We start from the raw sequence: 26,244 nt of genomic DNA on the forward strand, positions 1-26,244 counted from the left end.
ATCCGTTATGCGTTATGACTTATGACATTGAAGTAGTATATGACTACCTAGTTGATGCCCGCGACCTCGTCCACGTAGATTAAGAGGGCTCTCTCCGTCACTCATTTCATACAATCGTAGTTCCAATTTCATTTGAATATTAAGCAACCAAAGTCCATGAAATTTTGCAGACATATTATTCTAGAAACTAATATCTATGTCTGTGGTTTTCCAGATTTCTGTTAAAATATTCGGTTTCAAAGTTATGCGGTCTTAAAAATTTACATACAAATCTTTGAGCCCCTGTAATTTTAAAACTAGATATTTTTAGAAAAATCTAAAACACCACAGACACAGATATTAGTTTCTAGAATAAGTGTGCAAAATTTCATGGACTTTGGTTGCTTGATATTCAAATGAAATTGGAACTACGATTGTATGAAACGAGTGGAAACGAGTGACGGAGAGAGCCCTGTTAAGGGGTTTATAAAGTCCCGTGGGAAGTCATTGATTTTCCGACATGAAAAGTAGCCCGTCCTTTCAACTATCTCTTTACCAAAAAAAAAAAAAATCAAGTCAATTGATTGTTTAATTAGGGTTCACAACCTATTCGGAAGGACAACAAACAAACAAACACGGGATTTTTAACACCTAAATCCACGCGGACAAAATCGCGGGTATCAGCTAGTACAAACTAAACCAGGCAGTAGCCAGGCTGGGATAATTTCGACCCGATCTTGCATACTTGATCGAGCACTCATTCATCTGAACTCAGTCAAGTGTAGATTTGAAACCCATTCTGCCTGAACGGAACCTATTTAGCCTAGATCTGTGTCAACCCGTTATATCGAATGTCAGTACTGCCGTCCTATATCTTATGAGCTGTTAACTGCAGGAAACCGGTCAAGTGTGAGTCGGACTCGCACGCGACGGGTTCCGTATTGTCGTACAAGAAATAACTTTTTTTATGGTGGCCATTTTTTTATATTTTTTTTTATTTGTTGTTATATAGCGGGTATAGAAATATACACTCTACATACATCGATGTATATGGATTAGCCTTTCCCGTACAATTTCGTCCGCAAAAATACGCTTGAATCTTACGTCATCGTCATTGACAAAGTCAAGAGACTTTTGCAATTTCTCTTGACTTTTTGAGCGCGTTTTTTATCTTCGAAGGGCCCATCCATATACATCGATGTCTACATATTACGGTTCACGTAGTTCAAAAACCGGTAGACATTGGGATCTAAAGGAACGGCGATTATAAACTCAATTAATTAATCATCTCTCTATCAAACTCCTGACAAATTCCAGTCTTTCCTGATAGAGAACCTTAATTTCTGGCATGCCAGGAATATTTTCTTTCATCTGGTAACCCTACCCGGGAGATCTGTATATAATTGTCTAGCCACCACGGAAATGGTCTATTCGAGTTAATGATTCGGAAACTAATGATGGCAATTTTCAAAATTGTAAGCCGAGAGAGCTGGCTAAGCGTTTGCTTCGAAAAAAACACGTTTTTAATGTAGCTGATGTCATTATACCTTAGACAGGTACACTTAGCCGAGATCTTTTGAGCGCACTTTAAGAGGGCTCTCTCCGTCACTCGTTTCATACAATCGTAGTTCCACTTTCATTTGAATATTAAGCAACCAAAAGTCCATGAAATTTTGCAGACATATTCTAGAAACTAATAAAAATCTATGTCTGTGGTTTTCCAGATTTCTGTTAAAATATTCGGTTTCAAAGTTACGCGGTCTTAAAAATTTTCATACAAATCTTTGAGCCCCTGTAATTTTAAAACTACATATTTTTAGAAAAATTAAACACCATAGACACAGATATTAGTTTCTAGAATATGTCTGCAAAATTTCATGGACTTTGGTTGCTTAATATTCAAATGTAATTGGAACTACAATAATGATTGTATGAAACGAGTGACGGAGAGAGCCCTGTTAACTTTGCCTAGACTTTTTCAGTTAGAAGGAGACAGAGTTATACCACTGGCCTAAGTCTAGCGAATTGATTATGATGATGGTGAAAACCTGGTTTTTAGGGTTCCGCACCTCAAAAATAACCCTTATAAGATTCATTGTCTATCTGTCTGTCGTGATATTACCTATAGGCTATAAGGGTTGATCTAGATTCTAGATCCATAAAAGGGCACGTAGCAATATTGCAGGAATCATCTAGAAGAATATGTAACACAGATGCATATATATGTTATAAATGTTTCTTCTCAATTTAGACATCAGACAGATTGTCAATGGGGTGACCCGTATCTGACTCTCCTATAACCTTAAGTTCCTTACAAATAAATAAAATCGAAGTGTCTGTCTGTAATTTCGAAATAACTATCTCATATTAAGCTCATTTATGGTTATTTGAACTGTAACGTAACTGAATCACACGTTAAGTCTTTTATCTGTCTGTCTGTTTGAACGCCCTAATCTTCGAAACGGCTGGACCTATTTTGACAGGACTTTCACAGACAAGTAGAGGATTAACCAAGGAATAACGTAGGCTACTTTTTAACCGACTTTCAAAAAAGGAGGTGTTGTGTTTTTCTACCTATTTACTCCGAGATTTGCGTAATTTTAAGGGTTCCATACCCCAAAAGGAAAACGGAACCCTTCTAGGATCACTTTGTTGTCTGTCTGTCTGTCCGTCCGTCGAGTCTGTCAAGAAAACCTATAGGGTACTTCCCGTTGACCCTCCGTGCGCGAGTCCGGCTCGCACTTGGCCGGTTTTTTTAATCGATAGAGAAATTTTGCGACATTGACCCATAAAAAAATTGGATTCCAACTCCTCATAAGTTCCCACGGGATTTCTAAAAACCTAAATCCACACGGGCGAAGCCGCAGGCATCATCTACTTCATAATAGTTAATTTAAGTGCACAATTTATCAAAGAATTAAGCACAATTGGTAGCAGTAAAAGAGCTATAAGTCAGCGCTCGGCTCGACATGGCATTTGAATGGGTGAGTGTCAAAATGTCATGGCTAGAGGACGTTGACCCTTGACGTACTGAGAGGAATGTCGACGACGCGAGCGGAAATAAAAAGGCGCCTCAACCAAAAATCGGCCCAGCAGTTTAGGCACTATTGTGGAACACACAGAATCTGGATACATACATACATCATTTGCTAAAATCATAACTCTTCTTTATGGCTTTGCCGTTAAGTCAAAAATCCCGTGAGAACTCTTTGAATTTTCGGGATAAAAAGTAGCCTATGTCACTCTAGTCTCCAGGTCTTCAATAAAAATATCCATGCAAAAAATCACACCAATACTTTGCTCCGTTGCGGCGTGATTGAAGGACCAACTATTCCTATTCCTAAAATGTTCCTATAAGGGTTCCGTTTTTCCTTTAGAGGTACGGAACCCTAAAAATATATATCATTGATATTAACTGTAACTGGTTCGCTCAATCGTAAAGGCCTCATAAGCAAATGTTATCGCCCGCGCTTATCGATACGCGGCGCATCTGGGAGGGAACTACTAATGCACCGTTTTGCACATTTGCATTATTTGCGCTACCTGGCTATACTTAGATCTGTGCTTAGATATACACTCATTTATGGTATGCAGTATGTTTGTGATATCCTTTATTATACACAAGATAAAGTTTTTTTTTTTTTTTTTTTTAATCTTTATTTTTCTGGGACTTTTGTCCGACACGGACACGCCAGCCCCATCGTAACCTAAATTACATTCTAAATAACATCGTGGAATGCAACAGATACAAGTGGAGAGATATTACTGCCTATGCAGAAATACATCAATAATAGACTTGAATCTCTCTGCTGTCGGTGTAGTTAACATACTCGTAAAACTACCCATGTCAAATCTATTAATGCTATATCTCTGCACAAGACTCTCTCTCTGCGCTCTGTATCTGCTACATTCCACTAGTACGTGCTGGACATCATCTGTCGTACCACATACTTCGCACTTGTCAGAATCAGCTTTTTTCATTAAAAATGCGAATTTCTTAGAAGGATAGTGTCCAGAACGCAACCTATGAGCTACGACTATATATTTTCTACTTAAACAAGTATTACCAAACCAAGGGAAACGAGGAGGCTGACATTGGATAGTTTTATACCAAATTCCTTTTTCCCTACTTCTTATATCAAAGTATTCCTTAAATTTATCACAACATTTATTTTTAAAACTATTTAAAATTTCTGTAAAAAATGGTACAATGGACAATTCTTTACCAACATTTATTGCCGATTTCGCTAGTTTATCAGCCTCCTCGTTTCCTCTTAGGCCTATATGAGAAGGAACCCATTGCAATCGCAGATTTATGTGCCTAAAATCATATATTTGTTTCAAGATTTCGAAAGCTATCGGTAGACCTCTGCTATATCCAGAGGCGCATCGAGCTAGGTGTTGCAAGGCACTTCTGCTATCTGAAAAGATAACAAAATATTGCCCGCTTAATCCAGAAATGTATTTCAAAGCTTCTGAAATTGCAACGAGCTCCATTGTCATAATACAAATTTGTTGATTTGTTTTAAACATAACTGATTTCCTTTCACTTAAATGGCAAAAAGCTGCTCCCAAACCCATATTATTTTTGGACCCATCTGTATAAATGTGTACCCAGCTCTCATATTTTTCTTGTAGTTCATTGATTACCAAGTATTTTAGACAATCAGGTTCAACTTCTTTTTTTGCTACCGATAAACAATCTAAATTCGCCCTGATTACCCTATTTAAATTTATATAAGACACCCATACATCAATTTGGTACATATCTAGTACATCAGAAGAATAAATGTTACATTGTCTACATTCGTCATATGTGGTTAGCAATAATGGCTTTTTTTTCGACTGCCAATATCTATCATGAGAGCTTGATCACATCTAAAAGATTCACAATTACATTATTTGACCAAGTCATATTTTTAATTAGATATTTATATGCAAGATACAAGCGTCTTAAAAACAATGGTTGGATGCACACCTCGCTCTCCATGACGTGGATAGGAGTACTTTTAATAAATCCACCAATGATTCGAAGGGCCTGATTCTGAACTCGATCAAGCTTCAACAAATGTGTCTTTGCACTAATATCATATAAAAAGCTCCCATAATCCAATCTACTTCTAATTAATGATATATAAAGGCTCCGTAAGTGCTTAGGGTGTATACCCCAACCGGGGCCAGCCAACACTTTAAACAAATTTAAAAACTTTAATATCTTTTCTACTAGCTCCTTAATATGTCTATTCCATCGCAACGACCTATCCAACCACAAACCCAAGTACTTAATGTTTTCATCTATACCTATTGCAATATTATTGTTAGCAACCAGCTTTATCTGTTTTCTTCTGTACCCTCTATTAAATATACATAATTTTGTTTTGCTTGTCGATATCTGAAGACCTATCTCATCTAAATTTGTAACTATAGAATTTAAAGCCTCTTGTAAATTCGTTTCACAAATATTCAAGTCTTTATGACGGAGATAAATGACAAAGTCATCTGCATATTGCGAGATGAAAACATTTTTAATTTGATGACAAATCATATAAGTGGTTATATTAAAAAGTAATGGTGACAAGGGATCTCCCTGCGCTAGTCCTCTATTTGCATGTCTAATCTCAGTTAACTGACTATTATTTTCATATTTAATCATTAGTTGCCTATCACTCAAGAATGACCATAAGTATTTACAAATATTTTTTCCTATATCTAGTTCATCTAAAATTTTAACTACTCTATCAACTAAAATGTTATTATATGCATTCTCGATGTCTAAAAAACAAGCCGCTGTGGACATTTTTTCGGAAAATCCTACTTGTAACGGGTGATTCATTTAGAGGTACTTTTTGTGGTGAGGATTTAATTGCAGATCACGCATGCGTCTTGTCAACTGAAGTGGTATTCCTGTTCAGTAGTGTTTGACATTTCATAATCGAAAGACTTAGCCCGTCACAGCGTCTACAAATTGTTCAACTTTATTTACGAAAATGGGCGTTCTACGAGGAGTGTGTATCGGGCGCTTAGAGCAACTTATGGTCCACATAATCGGCCTACCGAACGCACAATTCCCCCTTTTATCAGTAAGTTTGAGACCCAATTTTCATTATTGGATAATACTCGACTAAATAGACCACATCCAGCTCGTAGTGAAGGAAATATAGGGACGGTAGCGGCGAGTGTACGCGAAGACCGAAAAGTATCGATTCGTCGCCGTTCTCAACAGCTTGGCCTGTCGGATTCAACAACGTTGTCGTATTCAACAGACTATTTGATGCCTGAAATTGAAGCCCGTGGTCTCAACGAAATTTGGTTCCAATAAGATGGCGCCATTTGCCATACAGTCCGTGAAACCATGGCTTTACTGCGAGAACGATTCGGCGAACAGATCATTTCACGCTTTGCACCAGTGAATTGGCCGGCTAGATCATGTGACATCACACCTCTTGCCTTTTTCCTTTGGGCTTATGTAAAGTCCAAAGTCTACATGGATAAGCCAGCTACGATTTAGGCATTGGAGACCAATATTACTCGAGTCATTAGCCAATACTGCTCGAAATACTCACACGAGTCATTGAAAATTGGAACTTCAGAATGGACCATGTTACCCGCAGTCACGGACAACTTTTGAAAGAAATTATCACTTAGAAATAATTGTAAAGAATGGTCCTTTTGTATGATGATAAAGATTATAAAATAAAATAGAATTTATTCTTTTATTTTTTTAATTTAAAAAAATACCTCTAAATGAATCACCCGTTATATATGTCACAAGTCTTGATAGGCAATCTAGGCTGGATTGGGCCCTCCTAAAACCAACTGTATGTGGCGACAATATTTTATGTTTTTCAACATACCATTCAATCCTTTTGCCTAACATGTTATGAAATATTTTACAAAGACAAGAAATGAGTGCTATCGGTCTAAGTTTTGGATCTGTATTTGCATTAGTCGTGGCTTTGGGAATAGGCACGATCAAAGTCTTCCGCCATTGATCTGGTACGACGCCTAACCTAAATATACCATTATAAATATTTAAAAGATACAATTTACCAGCTGGCGGTAAATTAAAAATCATTGAATAAGTTACCCCATCACTACCAGGAGCTGTATCTTTCTTTTTCAGACAACATTCTAACTCTTGTACTGCAAACAGTCTTTGTAATAATTCGTTGTTAGAATTAAATATGGGTGGACAGTTAATGACTGAATCTGGTGTCAAAGAATACAGCAATGCTTTGGTCTTTTCGATTGATGGACAAAACTTAGATTTTCGATAACCTTTAAACCAACGCATCTTATCCCACATGACCGATGTAGAAGTTGATTCATTGATATTCAAACAAAATTTTTGCCAATCCAAAGATCTAGCTTTCTTTAATAAAACATTAGATTCCCTAGTTTTCTCCACCAGTTTTCTAAGATTTTCAGGAGTAGGATTTTTTCGAAAAGTACTCAATGAGAGCCTACGTTCCCCAATAATTTTAGATAATGATGGTCCCCAATACTCTTTAGGCTTGAATTTGTTCGACGGATTGGTACAGAAAATAATTTCAGGAATATTTTTATTCGCTGAAACGTTAATTTTTTCAAGTAAATAATCATAATATATTTGCACGTCACTTGACGTACAACTGCAACTATCAATATTTGGAAATACATTCATTAAGTCATTATTATATAATTTCCAATCTGCTTTTTTAAAATTAAGTTTTTTAGAGATGTTTATATTATCTTGATAACTTGTCGACATTTTAATTAAAAGATGGTCACTTCCTAAATTTTCGTTAAAAACCTGCCAATTGAAGTTTACAGCTATATCTGACGATGCAAAACTTATGTCAGGAGCCGATCTTTGTAGAACACCGTTTACTAATTTGACTCTGGTGGCATCTCCGTTATTTAGTGATATGAACCCACTTTCAAGTGCTGAGTCAAATAAATGTACTCCTCTTTGGTCTGTTTTATTTGACCAGTTCGAATGATGGCCATTAAAATCGCCTAATATAAGCGTCTTTCTAGTTATTACTGAAAAAATATTATCCCAATCTGATTGACGGGTTTGAATAGAAGAAGGACAATAAATAGATACAACATATTCCAAATTTTTACAGTTTAAAATTTTTATGCGAATAGCCTCTATTCCTGGATTAATGGAATCAACAGAGCTAACATGCGATCTGATAGACTTATGTACAACAATGGCAACCCCTCCATACGAATCATGACGATCTTTTCGATAAATATTATATCCACTAATATGGAGTGCAGTGTCTGCATCCAACCACGTTTCAGAAATAACAGCTATATGTATTTTTTCTTGATGTAATAAATTATCTAACATTAATAACTTAGGTTTCAAACTTTGTGCATTCCACTGAATAATATTTAAGTAAAATTCCTTAGCCATTAAAAAGAAACTTTGAAAAAACGTCATACAATTTTCCTTCACTCAAAAAATTAACTAAAAACAACTTACACTCTTCAAAAACAGCTCTTACCACTAACATCACTTTATCACACCAATTTTCTTCAGATAATACAATCTCCTTAATTCTATTAAACAGCTTCCAAAAATCAAATCTATTTCGTTTTCTTGTCCTCGCTTTTTCTGTAGATTCATCTTGTGTATCTTGATCACTTTCCTGACTTCCATCATAATCCATTCTCTCGTTCTGAGATTCACTATTATTCATGTTATCAGTTTTCTTAACTCTCTTTTTCTTTTTGTCCTTATTTTGGTTTTCATTTATTATTATATTATCTGATTGCTCATCCTTCTTTTCCTTTCCATGTACTATAGCTGTCGTTTTCAGCACGCTACTGTAACTTCTAGCCGTTGTACTCTCTGATACCGGAACTGTATTGCTTCTGTCAAGATCTATATCAACTTCCTCTCTCGAATTGTTTGCCTTCTCTTCTTTTTGATTTTTCAAATATATCTCTAGCGCTGTTTTGTACGTAACATTATTCTCACTCATTATAAATCGAATCTTTTTTTCTTTTCTAAAAAAGGGGCAAGACTTGTCTAGAGCCATGTGCGGACCTTTACAATTAATACATTTATATTCTTTGATTTCACAATTATCATGAGCTCCACCACATTTCGGGCAAATATTCTTATTTAACTTACAAAATCTCTTAATGTGTCCAAAAGACCAGCACCCAGAGCATCTTGACACCGGAAACTCAAATCGTTCGACGTCAAATTTAAATCCATATGCATATATCGATAACGGCGCAAAGGGGTTTTTAAAGCATAATCTCACAGTTTCGCTTTCAACCCACTTACCCTCCTTATTTACACGTTTCAAACGTCTAGCTGAAATTATATCATAGTCACACTTCAAATTTTCTAGCAACTCCTTTTCGCTTGTACCTACGTCAACTCCCTTAATAATCCCGTAAGACAAATTACCTTGATTTGTAAACTGAGCTCTTATATCCAACTCTGTTAGTTTTTTCAAATTCATAAATTTTTCGGCTTGATTTTTATCACTAAATTGTATAAATATTTTATATGGACTTTTATACTTTATTTTAAGCACATTAGAAATATTTTCGTCTCTTAACAACCTAGCAAAAGCCATCTGTTTTGGAAGAATTTGTAATCCAAATAAACTCACTTCATAATAAGTACCGCTCATGTTTTCGTTATTTTCACTGAATGACCTGTCGTTTTCATAAGACTCAGTTCTAATATGTCTCTTTGATTTTCTTCTCGCCACCGTTGTAAATCCATCCTCACTACTGTCTTCGGTCTCCCGCGGCCTCTTATCGACTTTTTTCGGCGTAGACCCATTATTTCCATACTCGCCACTTTGTACGACACATAATTCTTGTTCCCCATACACTTGAATTTCGTCACACTTACTATCGTAACTCATAACATCATCCGCCATAGCTATTAGGTAGGTAGGTATAATTTTAAAAGCGGGTAGATTAAATAACACGTCTTCACGTTATCGCACGAATTGTCTTGAAACTTCCGCTCGCTAACGCGGTTCACGCGCGACTGTGACACAAGATAAAGTTGAAAACTAAAACCCGACTGCGATCGTCGTCTTAATAAACGCTGAAATATTATAGTAAAATTGTTTTTCTGTCGCTTGGTATATTTTAATGCTGTAGTACATTTACATTTATGAACTCAGAATTTTTTCCTCTTTCATTTGATATCCCACTCGATACAATGGCAAAAAAAAATTTTTGGAGACCCCCACTTTTTTCATGTAACATCCGTTAAGTCAATTAAAAAAAAAACTGGGGGCGATGTGCACCAGGCACCCAGGTGGTGAGGGTGAAATTGCTTACGGTGCGGTTGTAGAAAAAAAATGGTGGAATGAGGTCAAACAGCTCTTCCGAGCACTAAGAACACGCAAAGAGAGCTTTATATCTCTGTAGTGCTCCAGGCTTTCCAACGAGCCACTTAGGTTAACGTCAATGTAGCCGCAACATGAAAGGGTTCCAACTAAGCCTCCAGTCCGTCAGTTAGCGCTGGCCCTTATACCTCTTTCAGCGGAGTCATCGTTACAACCGTAACAGTTAATCACGGTTATCTTAATTATATCAATTGCACAAGTTGCATGTAACTTTCGCCCGACCTCGTTCCTATTATACATTTTTCGCAACCAACCCATCACAGCAGCCGTGAGAAAAGATGGCGGATCAGCCGAGTGGGTGCTTACAATGCCTTTGTATAACATCTGATTTGCGTTACGAAATGGTTTTAATTAGTTGACCCTCCCTAACTTCGTTCCGTGGAATCTTTGAAGATCTCCACAGTGCAGTGGTCTTGCAAATGGGAGGGCCCGGGTTTGATTCGATTTCGAAAATTAAAAAAACCGGCCAAGTGCGAATCAGACTCGTGCACCGAGGATTCCGTACTCGGGTATTTTTCCGACATTTTGCACGATAAATCAAAAACTATTATGCTTAAAAATACATAAAAATCTGCTTCAGAATATACAAGTAAAGCCCTTTCATATGATACCCCACTTGGTATAGTTATCTTACTTTGAAAATTAAAACACATTTTAATTTTCTTTTGTGTGATGTAACCACAAATTCACGGTTTCCGGATTTTTTCCTTTACTTGTGCTATAAGACTTACAGTCAACGGGAAGTACCCTATAGGTTTGACAGACGGACAGAAAGACAGATATACATACAACGAAGTGATCCTATAAAAGTGAAACCGGAAGTGTGCGAGGTTTCATGAGATTTCATGTACAGAATTCTAAAATTCGTTTCGTTCGACCCGTGTGCGTTCACCTTTAGGGTTCCGTTTTTCCTTTTGAAGTACGGAACCCTAGAAAGAAGGTTCCACGGAGTTGTCATCATTGTAACATCATAGTAAACGATGTTCTCTCTTTGTCCACAGTAAGGAAGCAGCAAGATGGCGGACACGGATACGGAGACGCTGCCGAACGGCACCGGGCCCCTCTCGGCCGAGGAGGAGGAGCGGCTGAAGCAGCGCCCTGCAGACATCGACGCTGTGAGTTCCTCTTCATCCCAAGCCCTCATCATCACCAGGTTGTCTCCACCATTGCTATGCTTGATGCCGTTGATCGTCGAGCTAGAAGACTCATAGGCGAACACTTCAGTCTCGATCACCGCCCTAAGGTCGCCGGCTTATCGGCGTTTTTAACCCCCGACCCAAAAAGAGGGGTGTTATAAGTTTGACGTGTGTATCTGTCTGTGGCATCGTAGCTCTTAAACTAATGAACCGATTTTAATTTAGTTTGTTTTTGTTTGAAAGGTGGCTTGATCGAGAGTGTTCTTAGCTATAATCCAAAGAAAAGGGGTTCAGCCGTTTGAAAGTTATCTTTTCTAGTTACTGTAACCTTCACTTGTCGGGGGTGTTATAAATTTTTTATTTACACTTGTATAGGATACTAGATGATGCCCGCGACTCCGTCCGCGTGGATTTCGGTTTTTTTACTCCGATGGAAACTCTGCTTTTCCGGGATAAGAAGTTGCCGAAGTCAAATTTCTGGGGCGTAAGCTAATTCTGCACCAAATTTCATCTAAATCGGTTAATTTTTTGGGCCCTGAAAAGCTAGCAGATAAAGAGACAGACAGACACACTTTCGCATTATTTATAATATTAGTACATATAGGTAGTCTCAGTTAAGGACGCAAGCCTTGGTCGCAACATCTGCCATTTCTTTACCTTTTTAGGGGCATTAAGAACAAGTCTCCTAACGTTCAAGCATTCCATTTTAGAATACATTGCCTAGCTATTAGCTAGTTCACTTTGGTATCAGTATAAGTATAGGACATAAGCTACTTATTATCCCGGAAAAACAATGAGTCCCCACGGGATTCTTAAAGGCCTATCCGTTTAACCGATTTATATGAAAGGTACAGAGGTAGCTTGCATACCGGAAATTGACAAAAGCAACTCTTATCCCGAAAAATCAAAGAATTCCCACGGGATTTTAAAAAACCTAAATCCACGCGAATGAAGTCGCAGGCATAGATCTGAGGCAAAACAGATTACAATATTATACAATTCTAACCTAATTCCCCCAATCTCAACCCTTTCCTCCTATTGTAACCCTAGAACTTTAAAAGGCCTTTCTAGACATTTCATAGGCAACTTCTAGGCAAGCGTGTTCTATCTTAGGCTGCATCATCACTTGCTAGCAGGTCTGGTTGCAACCAAGCGCTAGTCTGTATAATTAAACAAGTGTAAATTAAAAATTTATAACACCCCCGACAAGTGAAGTTACAGTAACTAGAAAAGACCGAAAATACCTGATAACTTTCAAACGGCTGAACCGATTTTCTTGGACTATTCCGCGCCTACGATCCAAAGTATCAGAGTTTTCCAAAACATCATTTTCAAATAAATAATTATGTATCAAGGCAACGTCCATCTTGACAGCTTGACACTTGTCAATTGACATAATATTATGAACCTAACGTTTATGTAACCTTCTATTCTACAAGAAAACTAGAAAAGTGCTGATAACTCTTAAATGGCTGAACCAATTTTTTTAGATTATAGCTAAGAACACTCTCGATCAAGCCACCTTTCAAACAAAAAAAAGTAAATTAAAATCGGTTCATTCGTTTAGGCGCTACGATGCCACAGACAGATACACAGATACACAGATACACAGACACACAGATACACACGTCAAACTTATAACACCCCTCTTTTTGGGTCGGGGGTTAAAAAAAAAAAGCCAACTGAATAAATACCAACGTTAATTCCGCAGGATGTCCGTGAGATGGAGCGACGGAAGCGAGTGGAAGCGCTGATGTCGTCCAAGCTGTTCCGTGAGGAGCTGGAGAGGGTCCTGGATCAGCAGATGCACGAAGGGAATGACGCTCCACTGCTGCAGCGGATCAGGGAGATGGTTGGCGGAAGATTGCATACTGGCAGCCTGAGGGTGAGTGAGCTAAGTTTTTTTTTTTAAATAAAAAACCGGCCAAGTGCGAGTCAGACTCGCGCACTGAGGGTTCCGTACTCGGGTATTTTTTCCAACATTTTGCACGATAAATCAAAAACTATTATGCATAAAAATAAATAAAAATCTGTTTTTGAATGTACAGGTTAAGCCCTTTCGTATGATACCCCACTTGGTATAGTAATCTTACTTTGAAAATTGAAACACATTTTAATTTTTTTTTAATGATGTAACCACAAATTTGCGGTTTTCAGATTTATTCCTGTACTTGTTTTACAATACCTACCTATCTGCCAAAATTCATGATTCTAGGACAACGGGAAGTACCGTATAGGTTTCTTGACAGACAGACAGACAAACAGGCAGATAACAAAGTGATCCTATATGGGTCCGTTTTTCCTTTTGAGGTACGGAACCCTAAAAATAGCGAGCAAACGACCAGGTGGGTCGTCTGGTGTTAAGTGATTACCCCCGCCCATGAACATTTGCAGCATCAGAAGTGCCGCCGATGCGTTGCCGGCCTTTCAGGAATATTTTGGTCTGCCTCTTGAATAACCACATGTCGTAATCTAGTGGGAACACCGCCGATGGGAGTTGATTCCACAGTTTGCATGTGCCTGGAAAAAAGGATCTGGCACAACGCACCCAGGTGGTGCCTGTGACATAACATGTATTAAAAACCCTTTTAGCTCACAGACACAACAATCGTATAATAGTATTTTCTAGCAAGTTTAATTGTATCTTTATTTTTATTCTTGTTTTTTTGTTTTTTGTGTGTGATTATGTATATGAGCTAAATAAACCTTTATTTATTTATTTATTTATTTATTAAAATCGATGAGAACATGATACAAAAATTGTAGCCTTGAACATGTTATGTTGTTATGTCAGTGAGATAATATCATGTTTATATCTTCAGGGTCCCAGCTGTGTCCTTCCCATCAACGACATCCGAGGCATCGAGGGTGTGGGCTATGAGAAGGGAGAGAAGATCCTACGGTGCAAGCTGGCCGCGGTGTACCGTCTTGTGGATTTATTTGGATGGACTCAGAGTGAGTACATGACTCCCCTACTCCTGTCATTGCAACCTTGCAATTCCGAACCAGTGGTAAATTATTTGACGGTTCAAAAGCACTCCGAACGGCATTCCGAACCAGTGGTAAATTATTTGACGATTCAAAAGCACTTGTATAAGTTTATTTGAATAAAAATCTATTCTATTCTATTCTATTCTATTCCTTGTGTAATCGGAGATTCTCCAAAATCTCTTTCTTCCATTTTACCATTTAACTGTCAGAAGCAGTGATGACTCCATCTATGTTCTTGCTACCAATATTCTACTTACAACTTTGTGGTGTACGTTTTTAACCCCCAACCCAAAAAGAGGGGTGTTATAAGTTTGACGTGTGTATCTGTTTATCTGTCTGTGGCATCGTAGCTCCTAAACTAATGAACCGATTTTTATTTAGTTTATTTTGTTTGAAAGGTGACTTGATCGAGAGTGTTCTTAGCTATAATCAGCCGTTTGAAAGTCATCAGCTCTTTTCTAACCTTCACTTGTCGGGGGTGTTATAAATTGTTAATTTATACTTGTAACTCTTTTTTCTTAGTTTGGGTTTGAAAGTATTCCATTTCCTAAGCTGAACCAGGTTAAGTAAGCCCATTTAGTCCATCTTCGACCACCCAGTATCTCAATCCCCCAACTTTAATATGATTGTTGATTTCAGCAAGCACCAGTGGTCAGATAACTGCCCGGCTGAACACCGCGGTGGAGTCGGTCCTTACCACGCCCCGCGGCCTCTTGCCGCACGAGGTGACCGCCTCGTCGCTGGTCAAGGTGGACATGCAGGGCGCCGTGCAGGACCAGGGCACCACCAACTTCCCCGTCAACGTTGAGGGTGAGGCCTGATGATACTGTCAAAGGGGACTTGGGAGAGTGCTTCTTTGTGTGGGAGTGACTCCCTCACACAACCCTCGTCGCTGGTCAAGCGGACTAGGCTACTACCGACTTCTCCATCCACGGTGAAGGGGATGATACTATGCAGGGCATATGGAACGGAGTCTCTTGCCACACGAGGTAACAGCCTCGTCACCAGGTCACCACCAACTTCCCTGTCCACGTTGAAGATGAGGGCTGATGATACTGTGAAGGGGACTCAGGAGAAGTGCTTCTTGTATACCAGGTGACCGGTTCTTCGCTGGTCAAAGGGACTAGGCTACTACCGACTTCTCCCTTCATGTTGAAGATGAGGGGAGATGAACTATGCAGGGCATATGTTACGGAGTCTCTTGCCACACAAACATACCTACCAATTAACTGCAACTTTCCAAAAAATTATATCACTATAAAACCAGCGAGCATCTGAACTTGAAGTATTAACTGAATTTTGAAGATACTTTGATAGTGAAGGTCTGGTTTGAAACCCTTAGTGCGCGACTCTGACTCGCACTTGGCCGGTTTTTAGAGTTTGAAGTCGGTTTTATTTTTACTTTTTTTATTCTTTATTGTAATAATGATATATTTGATTCCAGGCTTCTCCCTCCACGCGTCCGTGCACGCGGCGCGGCCGGACGTGCGCTGCGTGCTGCACGTGCGGTCGACGGGCGCGCTGGCCGTGTCCGCCACGCGGCGCGGCCTGCTGCCGCTGTGCAACGAGGCCGCGCTGCTGGGGGACGTGGCTTACCATCGCGTACCCAACGGTGAGATGTATACCACTGTGTAGTGCGACAAGGATCTTATGGCGCGTGGCCAAAATTGGAACTAAAGCCGCCACCTTGTTAAGTGACACGCTGTCCCCTTTTTAACCCAAAAAGCGGGGTGTTATAAGTTTGACGTGTGTATCTGTGTATCTGTCTGTGGCGTCGTAGCTCCTAAACTAATGAACGGATTTTAATCTAGTTTTTTGTTTCAAAGGTGGCTTGATCGAGAGTGATCTTAGCTATAATCCAAGAAAATCGGTTCAGCCGTTTGAAAGTTATCAGCTCTTTGCTAGTAACTGTAACCTTCACTTTTCGGTGGTGTTATAAATTTTTAATTTACACTTGTATGTGGTGTTGCTAAGTAAATTATTATAACTGTAAATACCATTGTTAACCTACATTTAGAGCAAATAAAAATGATTGATTGATTGAAAAAATCTGAAATTCACTTTTTTTTAATAATTCAGGTCACGATATATCCTGATAATAGATGCAGCATAAATGTGTCTGCATCTTATAGCTATAGTTAGCAATAGGTAAATATAGTAGGTATTTGAGCAGGTGAACATGATAGGTTGCAAGTCCATGGCCTGTCAATGGTTTTTATTATAATTTCTCGCTGTGGAAACAGGGACGGCTTTCTCAATTTCTCATTCAATTAAAATTAGATAAAACTCATTCAGTTTTCAGCATTAACATTTTCAACAATATATTCTCTAAAATTGAGGAGATTTTATTTGCTGGCAGCCTTTGTTCTACAACTACGCCCCCCTGTCAATGTCATTCAAGTGCCAAAAGATCCTTGTTAGACTGTACCAGGGAATAAAGAATAAAATATTGAAGAATTGAAAAGAGCAACCGCCGAGTTTCTTGCTGGTTCTCCTCGGTAGGAACGGCATTCCGAACCAGTGGTAAATTATTTGACGATTCAAAAGCACTTGTAAAAGTCTATTTGAAAAAATATTTATTCTATTCTATTCTAATTTAATGAGACGAAATCCTTGATGTTTTCACACTTTAATCTCTCAACACATTAACATACATCACAAGCCAAATTGTTGTAGTTCAAGATATTACATGGTAACTTAAAACCTCATTTCAGGTCTTCTGGATAACGAGGAACAGGAGAAGCTCGTCCGAGCCCTGGGCCCTCACGCCAAGATCCTGATGCTGTCTGGAGGTGGCGCTCTCTGCTGCGGAGCAACCTTGGAGGAAGCCTTCTATCAGGCCAAGAACCTGAATGCTGCCTGCGAGGTTCAGCTTCGTCTGGCATCACTGCCACTGGATGAACTGACGCTGCTTGATGAGGAGACTAGGAGACAGGTTAGTGGGAATTCCAACTCTTGGTACTTGAGGAGTTTTGGGACTTGGAAGGTCTTTGCTACGCCAAAATGCTGAAGGGTATCTGGAGACGGAATGATTTCCCCAGAACCATCCTCGTGCTGTTTTTTTTCAAACTAAGAACTTGAATGCTCCTTGTGAGGTTTAGCTTTGCCTGGCGTTGTTGCCATTGGATGAACTGACGCTGCTATATGAGGAGACTAGGAGACAGGTAATTGGGACTTCCAGCTCCTGGAAGTCCCAACGGCGTCAACTTAGAGAAAGCCTTCCATCAATCCAAGAATTTGAAATCACGCGGGCATCGGCTAGTCTAGAATGTTAACCATAATCTGAATATTTGTGTCCAGATGTACGAGTCGTCTCGCAAGCCTCCTACCGACTCGGCCAAGTGGCGCGTGGGAGGCGAGGAGTTTGAGGCGCTCATGCGGATGTTGGACAACGCTGGTTTCCGCACCGGGTACATCTACCGGCACCCACTTGTCAAGGTAAGGTCAAAGAAGCCTCGATAGCTCAACAGTTGAAGAGCGGACTGAATTCCGAAAGGTCGGCGGTCCAAACCCCACCCTTTGCACTATTGTCGTACCCACTCCTGGCACAAGCTTTACGCTTAATTTGAGGGAAAAGTATTAGTCATGATTAGCATGGCTATTATTCTTTTTTTTTTAAACCCCGGCCAAGTGCGAATCAGACTCGCACGCCGAGAGTTCCGTACTCAGTTATTTTTTCTGACATTTTGCACGATAAATCAAAAGCTATCACACTAATCACACTAATAAAATAGAATAGAAGCGAAAGTTTGTGTGTATGTATGTGTGTATGTATGTGTGTGTGTGTGTGTGTATGTTTGTTACTCCTTCACGCAAAAACTACTGGACGGATTTGGCTGAAATTTGGAAAGGAGATAGATTATACCCTGGATTAGCACATAGGGTACTTTTATCCAGGAAAATTAAAGAGTTCCTATGGGATTTTTGAAAAAACCTCTATCCACGTGAACGAAGTCGTGGGCATCAGCTAGTTATGCATAAAAATTTATAGAAATCTGTTTTAGAATCTATAGGTAAAGCCCTTTCATATGATACCCCACTTGGTATAGTTATCTTACTTTGAAGAAAATACTAATTAGTTATTCATGAACACATTTTTTTTGTGATGTAGCCACAAATCCACGGTTTTTCGGATTTTTTCCTTTTTTTGTACTATAAGATTTACTTACCTGCCCAATGCCCATGACTCTAGGTCAACGGAAAGTACCCTATAGAATATAGATGTTCTGATAGAACCGCTAAGGTGTTGAATGCCCTTCCTGCATCCCTTGGTTTACAACTTGGTGTTTCCCTCAAATAACCATTTCAATGTTTGTTTTCCTACCATGAATGATTTGAGTACCCAGTGGTAAATTATTTTAGACGATTCAAAAATCACTTGTAAAAGTCTACTTGACTAAAAGTCTATTCTATTCTATTCTATTGTTACAGAACGATGTACCAAGGCCCAAGAACGATGTGGAGGTTCCACCGGCGGTGTCCTCACTCGGATACCTCTTGGAGGAAGAGGAACTCTACAAACAGGGGTGAGTTATTACTTATTACCTGTCCCTCTTGTAATACTCTCCCTCTGCTGAGAGTGACCCTTTTCTATTAAATTAATATTAGAAGTGTAAATTAAAAATTTATAACACCCCCGTCAATTGAAGGTTACAGTAACTAGACGTAGAAATTTCAAACGGCTGAACCGATTTTCTTGGATTATAGCTAAGAACACTCTCGATCAAGCCACCTTTCAAACAAAAAAAACTAAATTAAAATCGGTTCATTAGTTTAGGAGCTACGATGCCACAGACAGATACACAGATACACACGTCAAACTTATAACACCCCTCTTTTTGGGTCGGGGGTTAAAAAGATCAAGTGCGATTTTGATGCAATAGTTTCTATCTTGTCTGTCTACATCCAGATTGTGGAAGAAAGGAGGGTTGAAGGCTGGCGAGCGCACGCGCTGGCTGAACTCGCCCAACGTGTACCAGAAGGTGGAGGTGCTGGAGACCGGCACGCACGACCCCAAGAAGATCACCAAGGTAGAATACCTGCGCCTCGAGGCCGAGTAGCGAGGCAATGGGGGAAAAGGGGAGGGGATAAGAACATTCTGGGGTTAGGGGTCTTGGGGAATTTTGGGGGACTTGGGCAAACATCAGGAGTAGTTTGGGGAATGATTGAAAGAAGTTTAGTGGGATTTTTTGGGAGACTTGGTAAAGTTTTGGAGGACTTGGGAAATGTTTTGGGGAGTAAGAAATTTTTGGGGGGGTTGGGAAAGGATCAGGGGGAGTTTGATTTTTTTGTTGGATTTGAGGGGGAGTTTGGGGGTAAATGGTTATGGGTTAGATGAAGTTTATTGTGGGGGGAAAAGAGGGCCTTGGTTTTTTTTTGGGAAGTTTGTTGAGTCAACTTGTAAGTTAGGTTAGCGTGTATTCTGAAAGATAATGGGGTAAGCGAAAGTTCCAGAGGGTTGCGAAAAAGGGGGTGAAAAAGAACATGCGAGATCTACCTAAAAAGAAGTAAAAAATCCATTTGATTAGGTATGTTCAACGTAAAATTTCACAATATACAGTGTCAGTTCTGTCCAAAGATGTAATTATTTTTTAATATTAATATTGTTTAAGGATAATATATTCCAAACTAATGTGTGTGTCTTTTGCTTGCTTTCCGAGTGAATGTCACGTAAAAACATTAATTGTATGTGAACTACATTAAAATAACCCGATTTAAAGTTAACATTTGTTGCCAAATTTTTTTTTTTCTAGAAAACTTTTGTTTTTTTAACTACAATCTATAATATTATCTATGATCTATTCATAGTGTAGTCTTCTAGCGGGCTTTGCAATCATGTTTATTTAAAAAAAGTAAAAAAAATCTATGTAAATTCAAAATGATTAATTTATATACAGGCTGATTTGTTATAACGTAAATAACGGATACTTATTTTGATGATTCGATCAAAATTATCAAATTAATCGTGGTATTTACCCGTTGTTTACTTAAAATGAGCCTAAAATTATCAGGCTGATTTTATTTATTTTAATCTATACTATAAAGTAAAAAAAAAAAAACATTATATCGATCAAAAACGTTAAACAATGCATATATTGTATTATTCTCTACAATCGCTTGTAGATTAATAAATACTTTTTTTATTGTAGTTTGTAGGAAAAATGTGTCGACTTTTCAACATTTTTTTTTTAAATACATTTTTTTTTTAAATTCAACATTTATATAAAACGATATATTATGCTATATTACAAGCGGTCTTACGTAAAGTTACTAAAGATGAATAGGCGTTTATAAAAAATAATTTAAAAAAAGCAAAAAAATGTCGTGGTTGTAGATTTCTTTAAAGTATACATAGTTAATGTTAAAATAGAGAGAAAAAAATAGACCCTATCAAATATTTACTACAAAAAAGATGATATAAAAAACATTCCTTTATGCTGTTAGTGAATAAGAATTTAAAAAATCGCATTTTTTCAAAAACGCGCAAAATATTTTTTTTCTTACTTTTCTAACTTTTTTTTTATCAACGAAAGTAATGTTTAGATTTTAAGGTGTTTATTGAAATATATAAAGGATAATTTACATGGCTATTTAGTTTATAAAGTTTTTGCAATTGTGTGTATTCAATTTTTGGAAATATTTGGAAGTTTTTGGTAAAAACTGTTTCCTAAATATCCACGATTATTGCTAATGCAGACATTAAATGATTTATTTATCTAAAAACATTTATTTTACAAAAAAAAATCAATTCAATTCTAAATATATATGTTTTTATTATAATATATTTGCACAGAAAGAGTTTCTACCAAAAAAAAGTCCGCGTAAATTTCGCTTTTAAAAAAACATTTAGTGCTTATAAAAGTTTTATATACATACGTAACATGCGTAATAAATATATATGTATATTGAAAATAAATAATAATATAATTAAAGATATATTCGAAAAATATAATCCCCCTCTATTCTTTTATGAAGCTCTTAAAAAATGAAATGCTTTTGAATTTTTTCTATTCCAAATAATAGAAAAATAAAGTTTTTTTTGCTGTTTTTTGTGACTGAGTCCATTTTCGCTATGACATTCAAATCTTTAGATTAACTTTTTTCCAGAATTTTTTAATGTGACAAAACTTATTGCTCACCTAAATTATTTACTCTACAACTCATGCCCGCGCGAAAAAAGTGCCAAGAATACTGGCTGCATTTTTGTGCTCGCCAGCCACGCTGATTCTATGCGTAAAAATGAGTTTTCACCCATCACCATATGTAGCAATTAACCGCGGTGAAATATCTCGTAACTATGGTTTTTGACGTCATACTAGACAGTTTTCTATGAGGTGTCAATATTGACATTACATAATTATCCCCCATTGAGATTTCAATGTCATAGAGAATCAGAATTCTGCCTCTAGCATCAAACTTATGATAGTCAATGCGATCAATCGCAATTGTTGTTATTAGCTGAATTTATGGTACTCTTAGGTTCAAGGGACATTGCGGGAGAGACGAAGCGGTGCAACGCGTCTTTTCTGAACTGTTGCAAAGTAATTATTAAATTAATATTTCCAATAAAGCATTTCCAATGTAACAATGTTTAGAACATTTTTGTGATGGGGGCTATCTCAAAAACTAAACTTGTTAGGAATATGAAATTTCTGTATATTATGTACCATATACTGTATTTAAACACAAATACTGAAAACCACGATTTATAAAATAGTTTGTAAGCTGTAATCAAAACAAATGAACATTTTTTTGGAATTGTCTTTCACTTTTGCTATGATGTTCTAGCTCGGAAAAGAAATATTTCATACACCCAAAATAGGATGTTTATAATTATGTACGGAACCCTAAACGAGCGAAACCCGACTCGCACTTGACCGGTTTTTTTAATTAACTATAGACGCACGCTTGAGCACTTTGGGAAGTGATAATGTGGTTTAAGATGGGACGCGTTTGCTGAGAAGGTGCCTGCCTATTCACTGTTGTTTTAAAGATACTCGGATTATTTGGTTGGTTCGGTTTACTTTGCAACATTTTAAAAAAGACACATCGCGTCGCTTCGACGTTCCCCTAATATGTCGTGAGCTTAAGACTTGTTTTAAATTGAGTCAATAATAACTGTGATTAGTTGTGATAAGTATCAAGGTTGGAGGCTAGGGGTGTGTTTTTTTTTTTTGGTTTTTTTTTTCGTGACTAATATAATAATGTTTTGCAGTGGGTGGACGCTAACAACGAAGAGGTAAATAACTGAGGCGCCATTTTCTATTTTTATCTTTTAACATCTCTTCTTATCTTTTATATTATGGGTTATCTTTTATTCTGGTATTTTCTTTGGTTGTAGGGTATTTGGCTATGTTTTATAGGATAAGTGTTTTCCTTTAGTAGTAAGACCGTTTTATAAATAGATTAATTAAGTTATGTAGCTGGTTTTGCTAGAAGCATCTAGAACTTCAAATTTTTTTTAAAATTTTATTTTATGATCATTAAAAATCTTTTTGTCTGTAAAATAACCCCTTAATAAAGGTAAAGAGTATGAAGAAAAATTAGGTCAACATGTATTAGTAATAACCAATTTATTCATTAAAAATTTCCCATTTTATCAAAGTTAAATATTGTTTACATCACAATTAAAAAAACTTTTTTTCTAGTGCTTAAATATGTAATTTCGATTTTTTTAGGAAAAATAGTCAAATACCCTATTTTCAATTTAAGACGTTTAAATTCGCCCGCTTCAGTTCCGATGGGTCATATTATATTATTGTGTCATAATTATATTTTAGTCTATGTTACGTTTCAGGGAGTTACTTCTTATTTCACCCATTAACAAAACTAAATCATCAATTCATCATTCACAGCAAAATATAACTTTTCGCTTTACTGTTCAATTCAACAGCATTTCAACATTCCCTGGTGATTTGGATGAAATTTGTATCGATTTTAGTATCGATTTGCTTACATATCGATTTTCAAATCGATTATTAAAATATCACTTGATGATATCGAGTTTAAAACGTTTTGATATATAGATTTGAATATGAAACATAGATTTTATCCATAACAAAAAACATCGAGTTTGTACAGTGTAGGGCAAAAGAGAAATTGGTCGAAATGTTGCCATTCAAAAAATCCTCTTTCCCTGCACCTTTTTCATTTTTTTGTTTTTTTTTTCTCCCTTAATGCAACCCTATGAAATTCTGTCATTTTATTTTAAAATCATTGTTATGAATGTTTTGGAAAAGATTTTTTTGCATCAAACCAAAAAAAATAATAGGCTGAATGCTTTAAAAACGCTTTGCATGGGAAATTTAATTAATAAAAAATTAGACTATACTGTACAATGCTCGATGGTTTTTTTTTTACCAGGAAAATTAATATGCTTTATTTTTATGCACAGTTTCATACTTCCTTCACGCAAAATAACCTTTTAACCTTTATTAACCTTAATCCTTTGCTTAAAAACTGGCAACATTTTTACTAATTTGTTTCTTTTTCTCTTTTCCCCTACACGTATCGTCGGTGCGGATTCAAAAAATACGAAAAATGTGAAACGATCTACTTGGCCTCTCACGAAAATGGATCAACGTATCAAAAAATCAAAAAAAATAATGAAAATCGTCTTGACCGTTTGACATGAAAAATTGTCAACAATTTGTGTTTTTACTGTGAAAAAAATTAACGAAATACGGATACGAAACTCTACGTAAAAAAATGTAAAAAACAATGTGGCCACATGTGAAAAATGGATACTTACAATTTTACCATTGATATGGAATGGTGGATGTCACTCACCAAAACGAAAAATTGCAAAAAAACTGACTTGGCTCATTGCGAAAAATGGTCAAAAAATTGCAAAACATGACTTGGTCACTGGTGAAAAATGAATATGACGTATGAAATGTAACAATCCGTGGATGTCACTTACAAAAAATCGTAAAAATAATTACTTGTTTATTGAAAAAATGGTGTATATGGACGAAAAATTGCAAAAAATGACTTGGTCTGTTCTTCAACGGATGTTCCTATGAAAGTGGATACAAGACGGATCGCCGGCGCATGCGGGAACACCAGTGAAGATCGACACTCTACAGTTTGTGCCCAAAAACACCAACCCCAAGGAATTCAAGCAATTGCAGCAACAGGTACCATGTATTTACTTTTTTTTTTTTCAAAAATTAAAAAAAAGGTTTAGTTTAATTTCTATCTGATTGAATAATATTGAACAATTTTAATGCTAAACTACTCTCAAACTTCATTCAACATTACAAGTCATTTTCATGGGTTCAAGGTTTCTTTCGAACGAGTGTAAATTAAAAATTTATAACACCCCCCACAAGTGAAGGGTTACAGCAGCTAGAAAAGAGCTGATAACTTTCAAACGGCTGAACCGATTTTCTTGGATTATAGCTAAGAACACTCTCGATCAAGCCATTTTTCAAACAAAAACAAACTAAATTAAAATCGGTTCATTAGTTTAGGAGCTACGATGCCACAGACAGATACACAGATACACACGTCAAACTTATAACACCCCTCTTTTTTGGGTCGGGAGTTAAAAACTAGGATTTTGGAAAGCTAGATAGCTTAGTCTTCAATACGATCTATTAACCAGGTTTTTGAATATATTTTTATTATCTAATAACCATAGATTAAAGAAAACCGTCGTGCCGACAAGATTAGCGCTGGACCACAATCGCATATTCTAGAGGGTGTGACGTGGGATGAGGCAGCTAAACTGGTCGGCGAGGACGCGGCCAACACGCACACTGGGGACCATGTCGTGAGTACTATACTCGAATTTTGAATTAACCTACATTTTTAGGGTTCCGTAGCTCAAAAGGAAAAACGGAATCCTTATAGGATCCCTTTGTTGTCTGACTTTCTGTCCGTCCGTCCGTCGTCTCTGTAAAGAAATCTATAGGGTACTTTCCGTTGACCTAGAATCATGAAAGGAAGGTAGTTAGGTCTTATAGCACAAGTAAAGGAATAAATCCGAAAACCGTGAATTTGTAGTTGCATCACAGAAAAAAAAAATTAAAATGTGTTTAAATTTCCAAAGTAAGATAACTATACCAAGTGGGGTATCATATGAAAGGGTTTTACCTGTACATACTAAAACAGATTTTCATTTATTTTTAGGCATAATACTTTTTGATTTATCTGAATCTGAGTCTGACTCGCACTTGCCGGTTTTTTTAGTAGTATGTGGTTCGTAAAATGACAGCTTGCGTTATATACTTGTATACTTAAATTCCAGGTTTTGATGGGAGCAGCGTCTAAGGGGATAATCCAGCGCGGCTACCAGCACAACGCTACGATGTACAGCGCGCCGTACGCCAGGAACCCCTTCGACCACGTGACCGACACCGAGATAGACGACTACCGCCGCACTGTCGAGCGGAAACAACGCCCCGACTGTGAGTATCCGCACAATAGTACGTTACAGCACGAGGCCGGAAAGTAAGCGTTTTCTGGTCGAGTGTAAGTTAGACGGCCGAGCCTTGGCGAGGACGTCTATAACACGAGACCAGAAAGGCTCTGTCGGTCGAGGCATGTATAGTGCTTTTCTAAAAAATAAAACTAACTATTTAAAAAACTTATAGATTATGCTCATTCGACCTCCGCTCTCAAATCAGCAGGTGTACAATCAAACTCCATACTATCCACACTTGCACTCATTTTATCTAGTAAGGTAACTTATTTTTAAACGAACAGTCAATTCGCGCCAACAGACCGACCAACTAACCGACCGACCGGCCGAC

At 37.4% G+C, this 26,244-nt stretch overlaps 2 protein-coding genes and 1 long non-coding RNA gene across 8 annotated transcripts in view; 1 reads left to right on the top strand and 2 right to left on the bottom strand.

The window, feature by feature from the left end:
- Window positions 1–26,244, top strand: part of LOC123878508 (protein hu-li tai shao) — a 105,174-nt gene that overhangs the window by 60,881 nt on the left and 18,049 nt on the right. For 4 of the 6 annotated variants that reach the window (XM_045925712.1, XM_045925715.1, XM_045925716.1 and 1 more), the window contains exons 3-15: window positions 11,360–11,473; window positions 13,206–13,379; window positions 14,317–14,449; window positions 15,125–15,295; window positions 15,930–16,097; window positions 17,200–17,420; window positions 17,786–17,923; window positions 18,917–19,011; window positions 19,395–19,515; window positions 22,701–22,724; window positions 24,514–24,624; window positions 25,131–25,262; window positions 25,740–25,899. In XM_045925712.1, the coding sequence (XP_045781668.1) occupies window positions 11,375–11,473; window positions 13,206–13,379; window positions 14,317–14,449; window positions 15,125–15,295; window positions 15,930–16,097; window positions 17,200–17,420; window positions 17,786–17,923; window positions 18,917–19,011; window positions 19,395–19,515; window positions 22,701–22,724; window positions 24,514–24,624; window positions 25,131–25,262; window positions 25,740–25,899 (1,747 nt within the window). In that variant the 5' untranslated portion in view covers window positions 11,360–11,374. The remainder of the gene's footprint in view (window positions 1–11,359; window positions 11,474–13,205; window positions 13,380–14,316; window positions 14,450–15,124; window positions 15,296–15,929; window positions 16,098–17,199; window positions 17,421–17,785; window positions 17,924–18,916; window positions 19,012–19,394; window positions 19,516–22,700; window positions 22,725–24,513; window positions 24,625–25,130; window positions 25,263–25,739; window positions 25,900–26,244) is intronic. The other 2 variants (XM_045925713.1, XM_045925718.1) reach the window with 1 other exon arrangement.
- On the bottom strand, window positions 3,632–4,768 carry LOC123878533. Its single transcript, XR_006798837.1, has 2 exons — window positions 4,018–4,768; window positions 3,632–3,774 (listed from the first exon to the last, which is right to left on the bottom strand). It is a non-coding gene; the product is annotated as an uncharacterized LOC123878533 (long non-coding RNA).
- Window positions 8,069–9,885, bottom strand: LOC123878513. The gene has a single exon (XM_045925723.1). It carries the CDS (start codon window positions 9,876–9,878, stop codon window positions 8,379–8,381), a length of 1,500 nt encoding a protein of 499 aa, XP_045781679.1. The 5' UTR covers window positions 9,879–9,885; the 3' UTR covers window positions 8,069–8,378.

This window comes from Maniola jurtina, chromosome 26 (assembly GCF_905333055.1).
Source record: "Maniola jurtina chromosome 26, ilManJurt1.1, whole genome shotgun sequence".
NCBI lineage: Eukaryota > Metazoa > Arthropoda > Insecta > Lepidoptera > Nymphalidae > Maniola > Maniola jurtina.

Excerpts from the sequence above, each read along its gene's own strand:
- LOC123878513 (XM_045925723.1), bottom strand. The coding sequence starts at position 9,878 with ATGGCGGATGATGTTATGAGTTACGATAGTAAGTGTGACGAAATTCAA.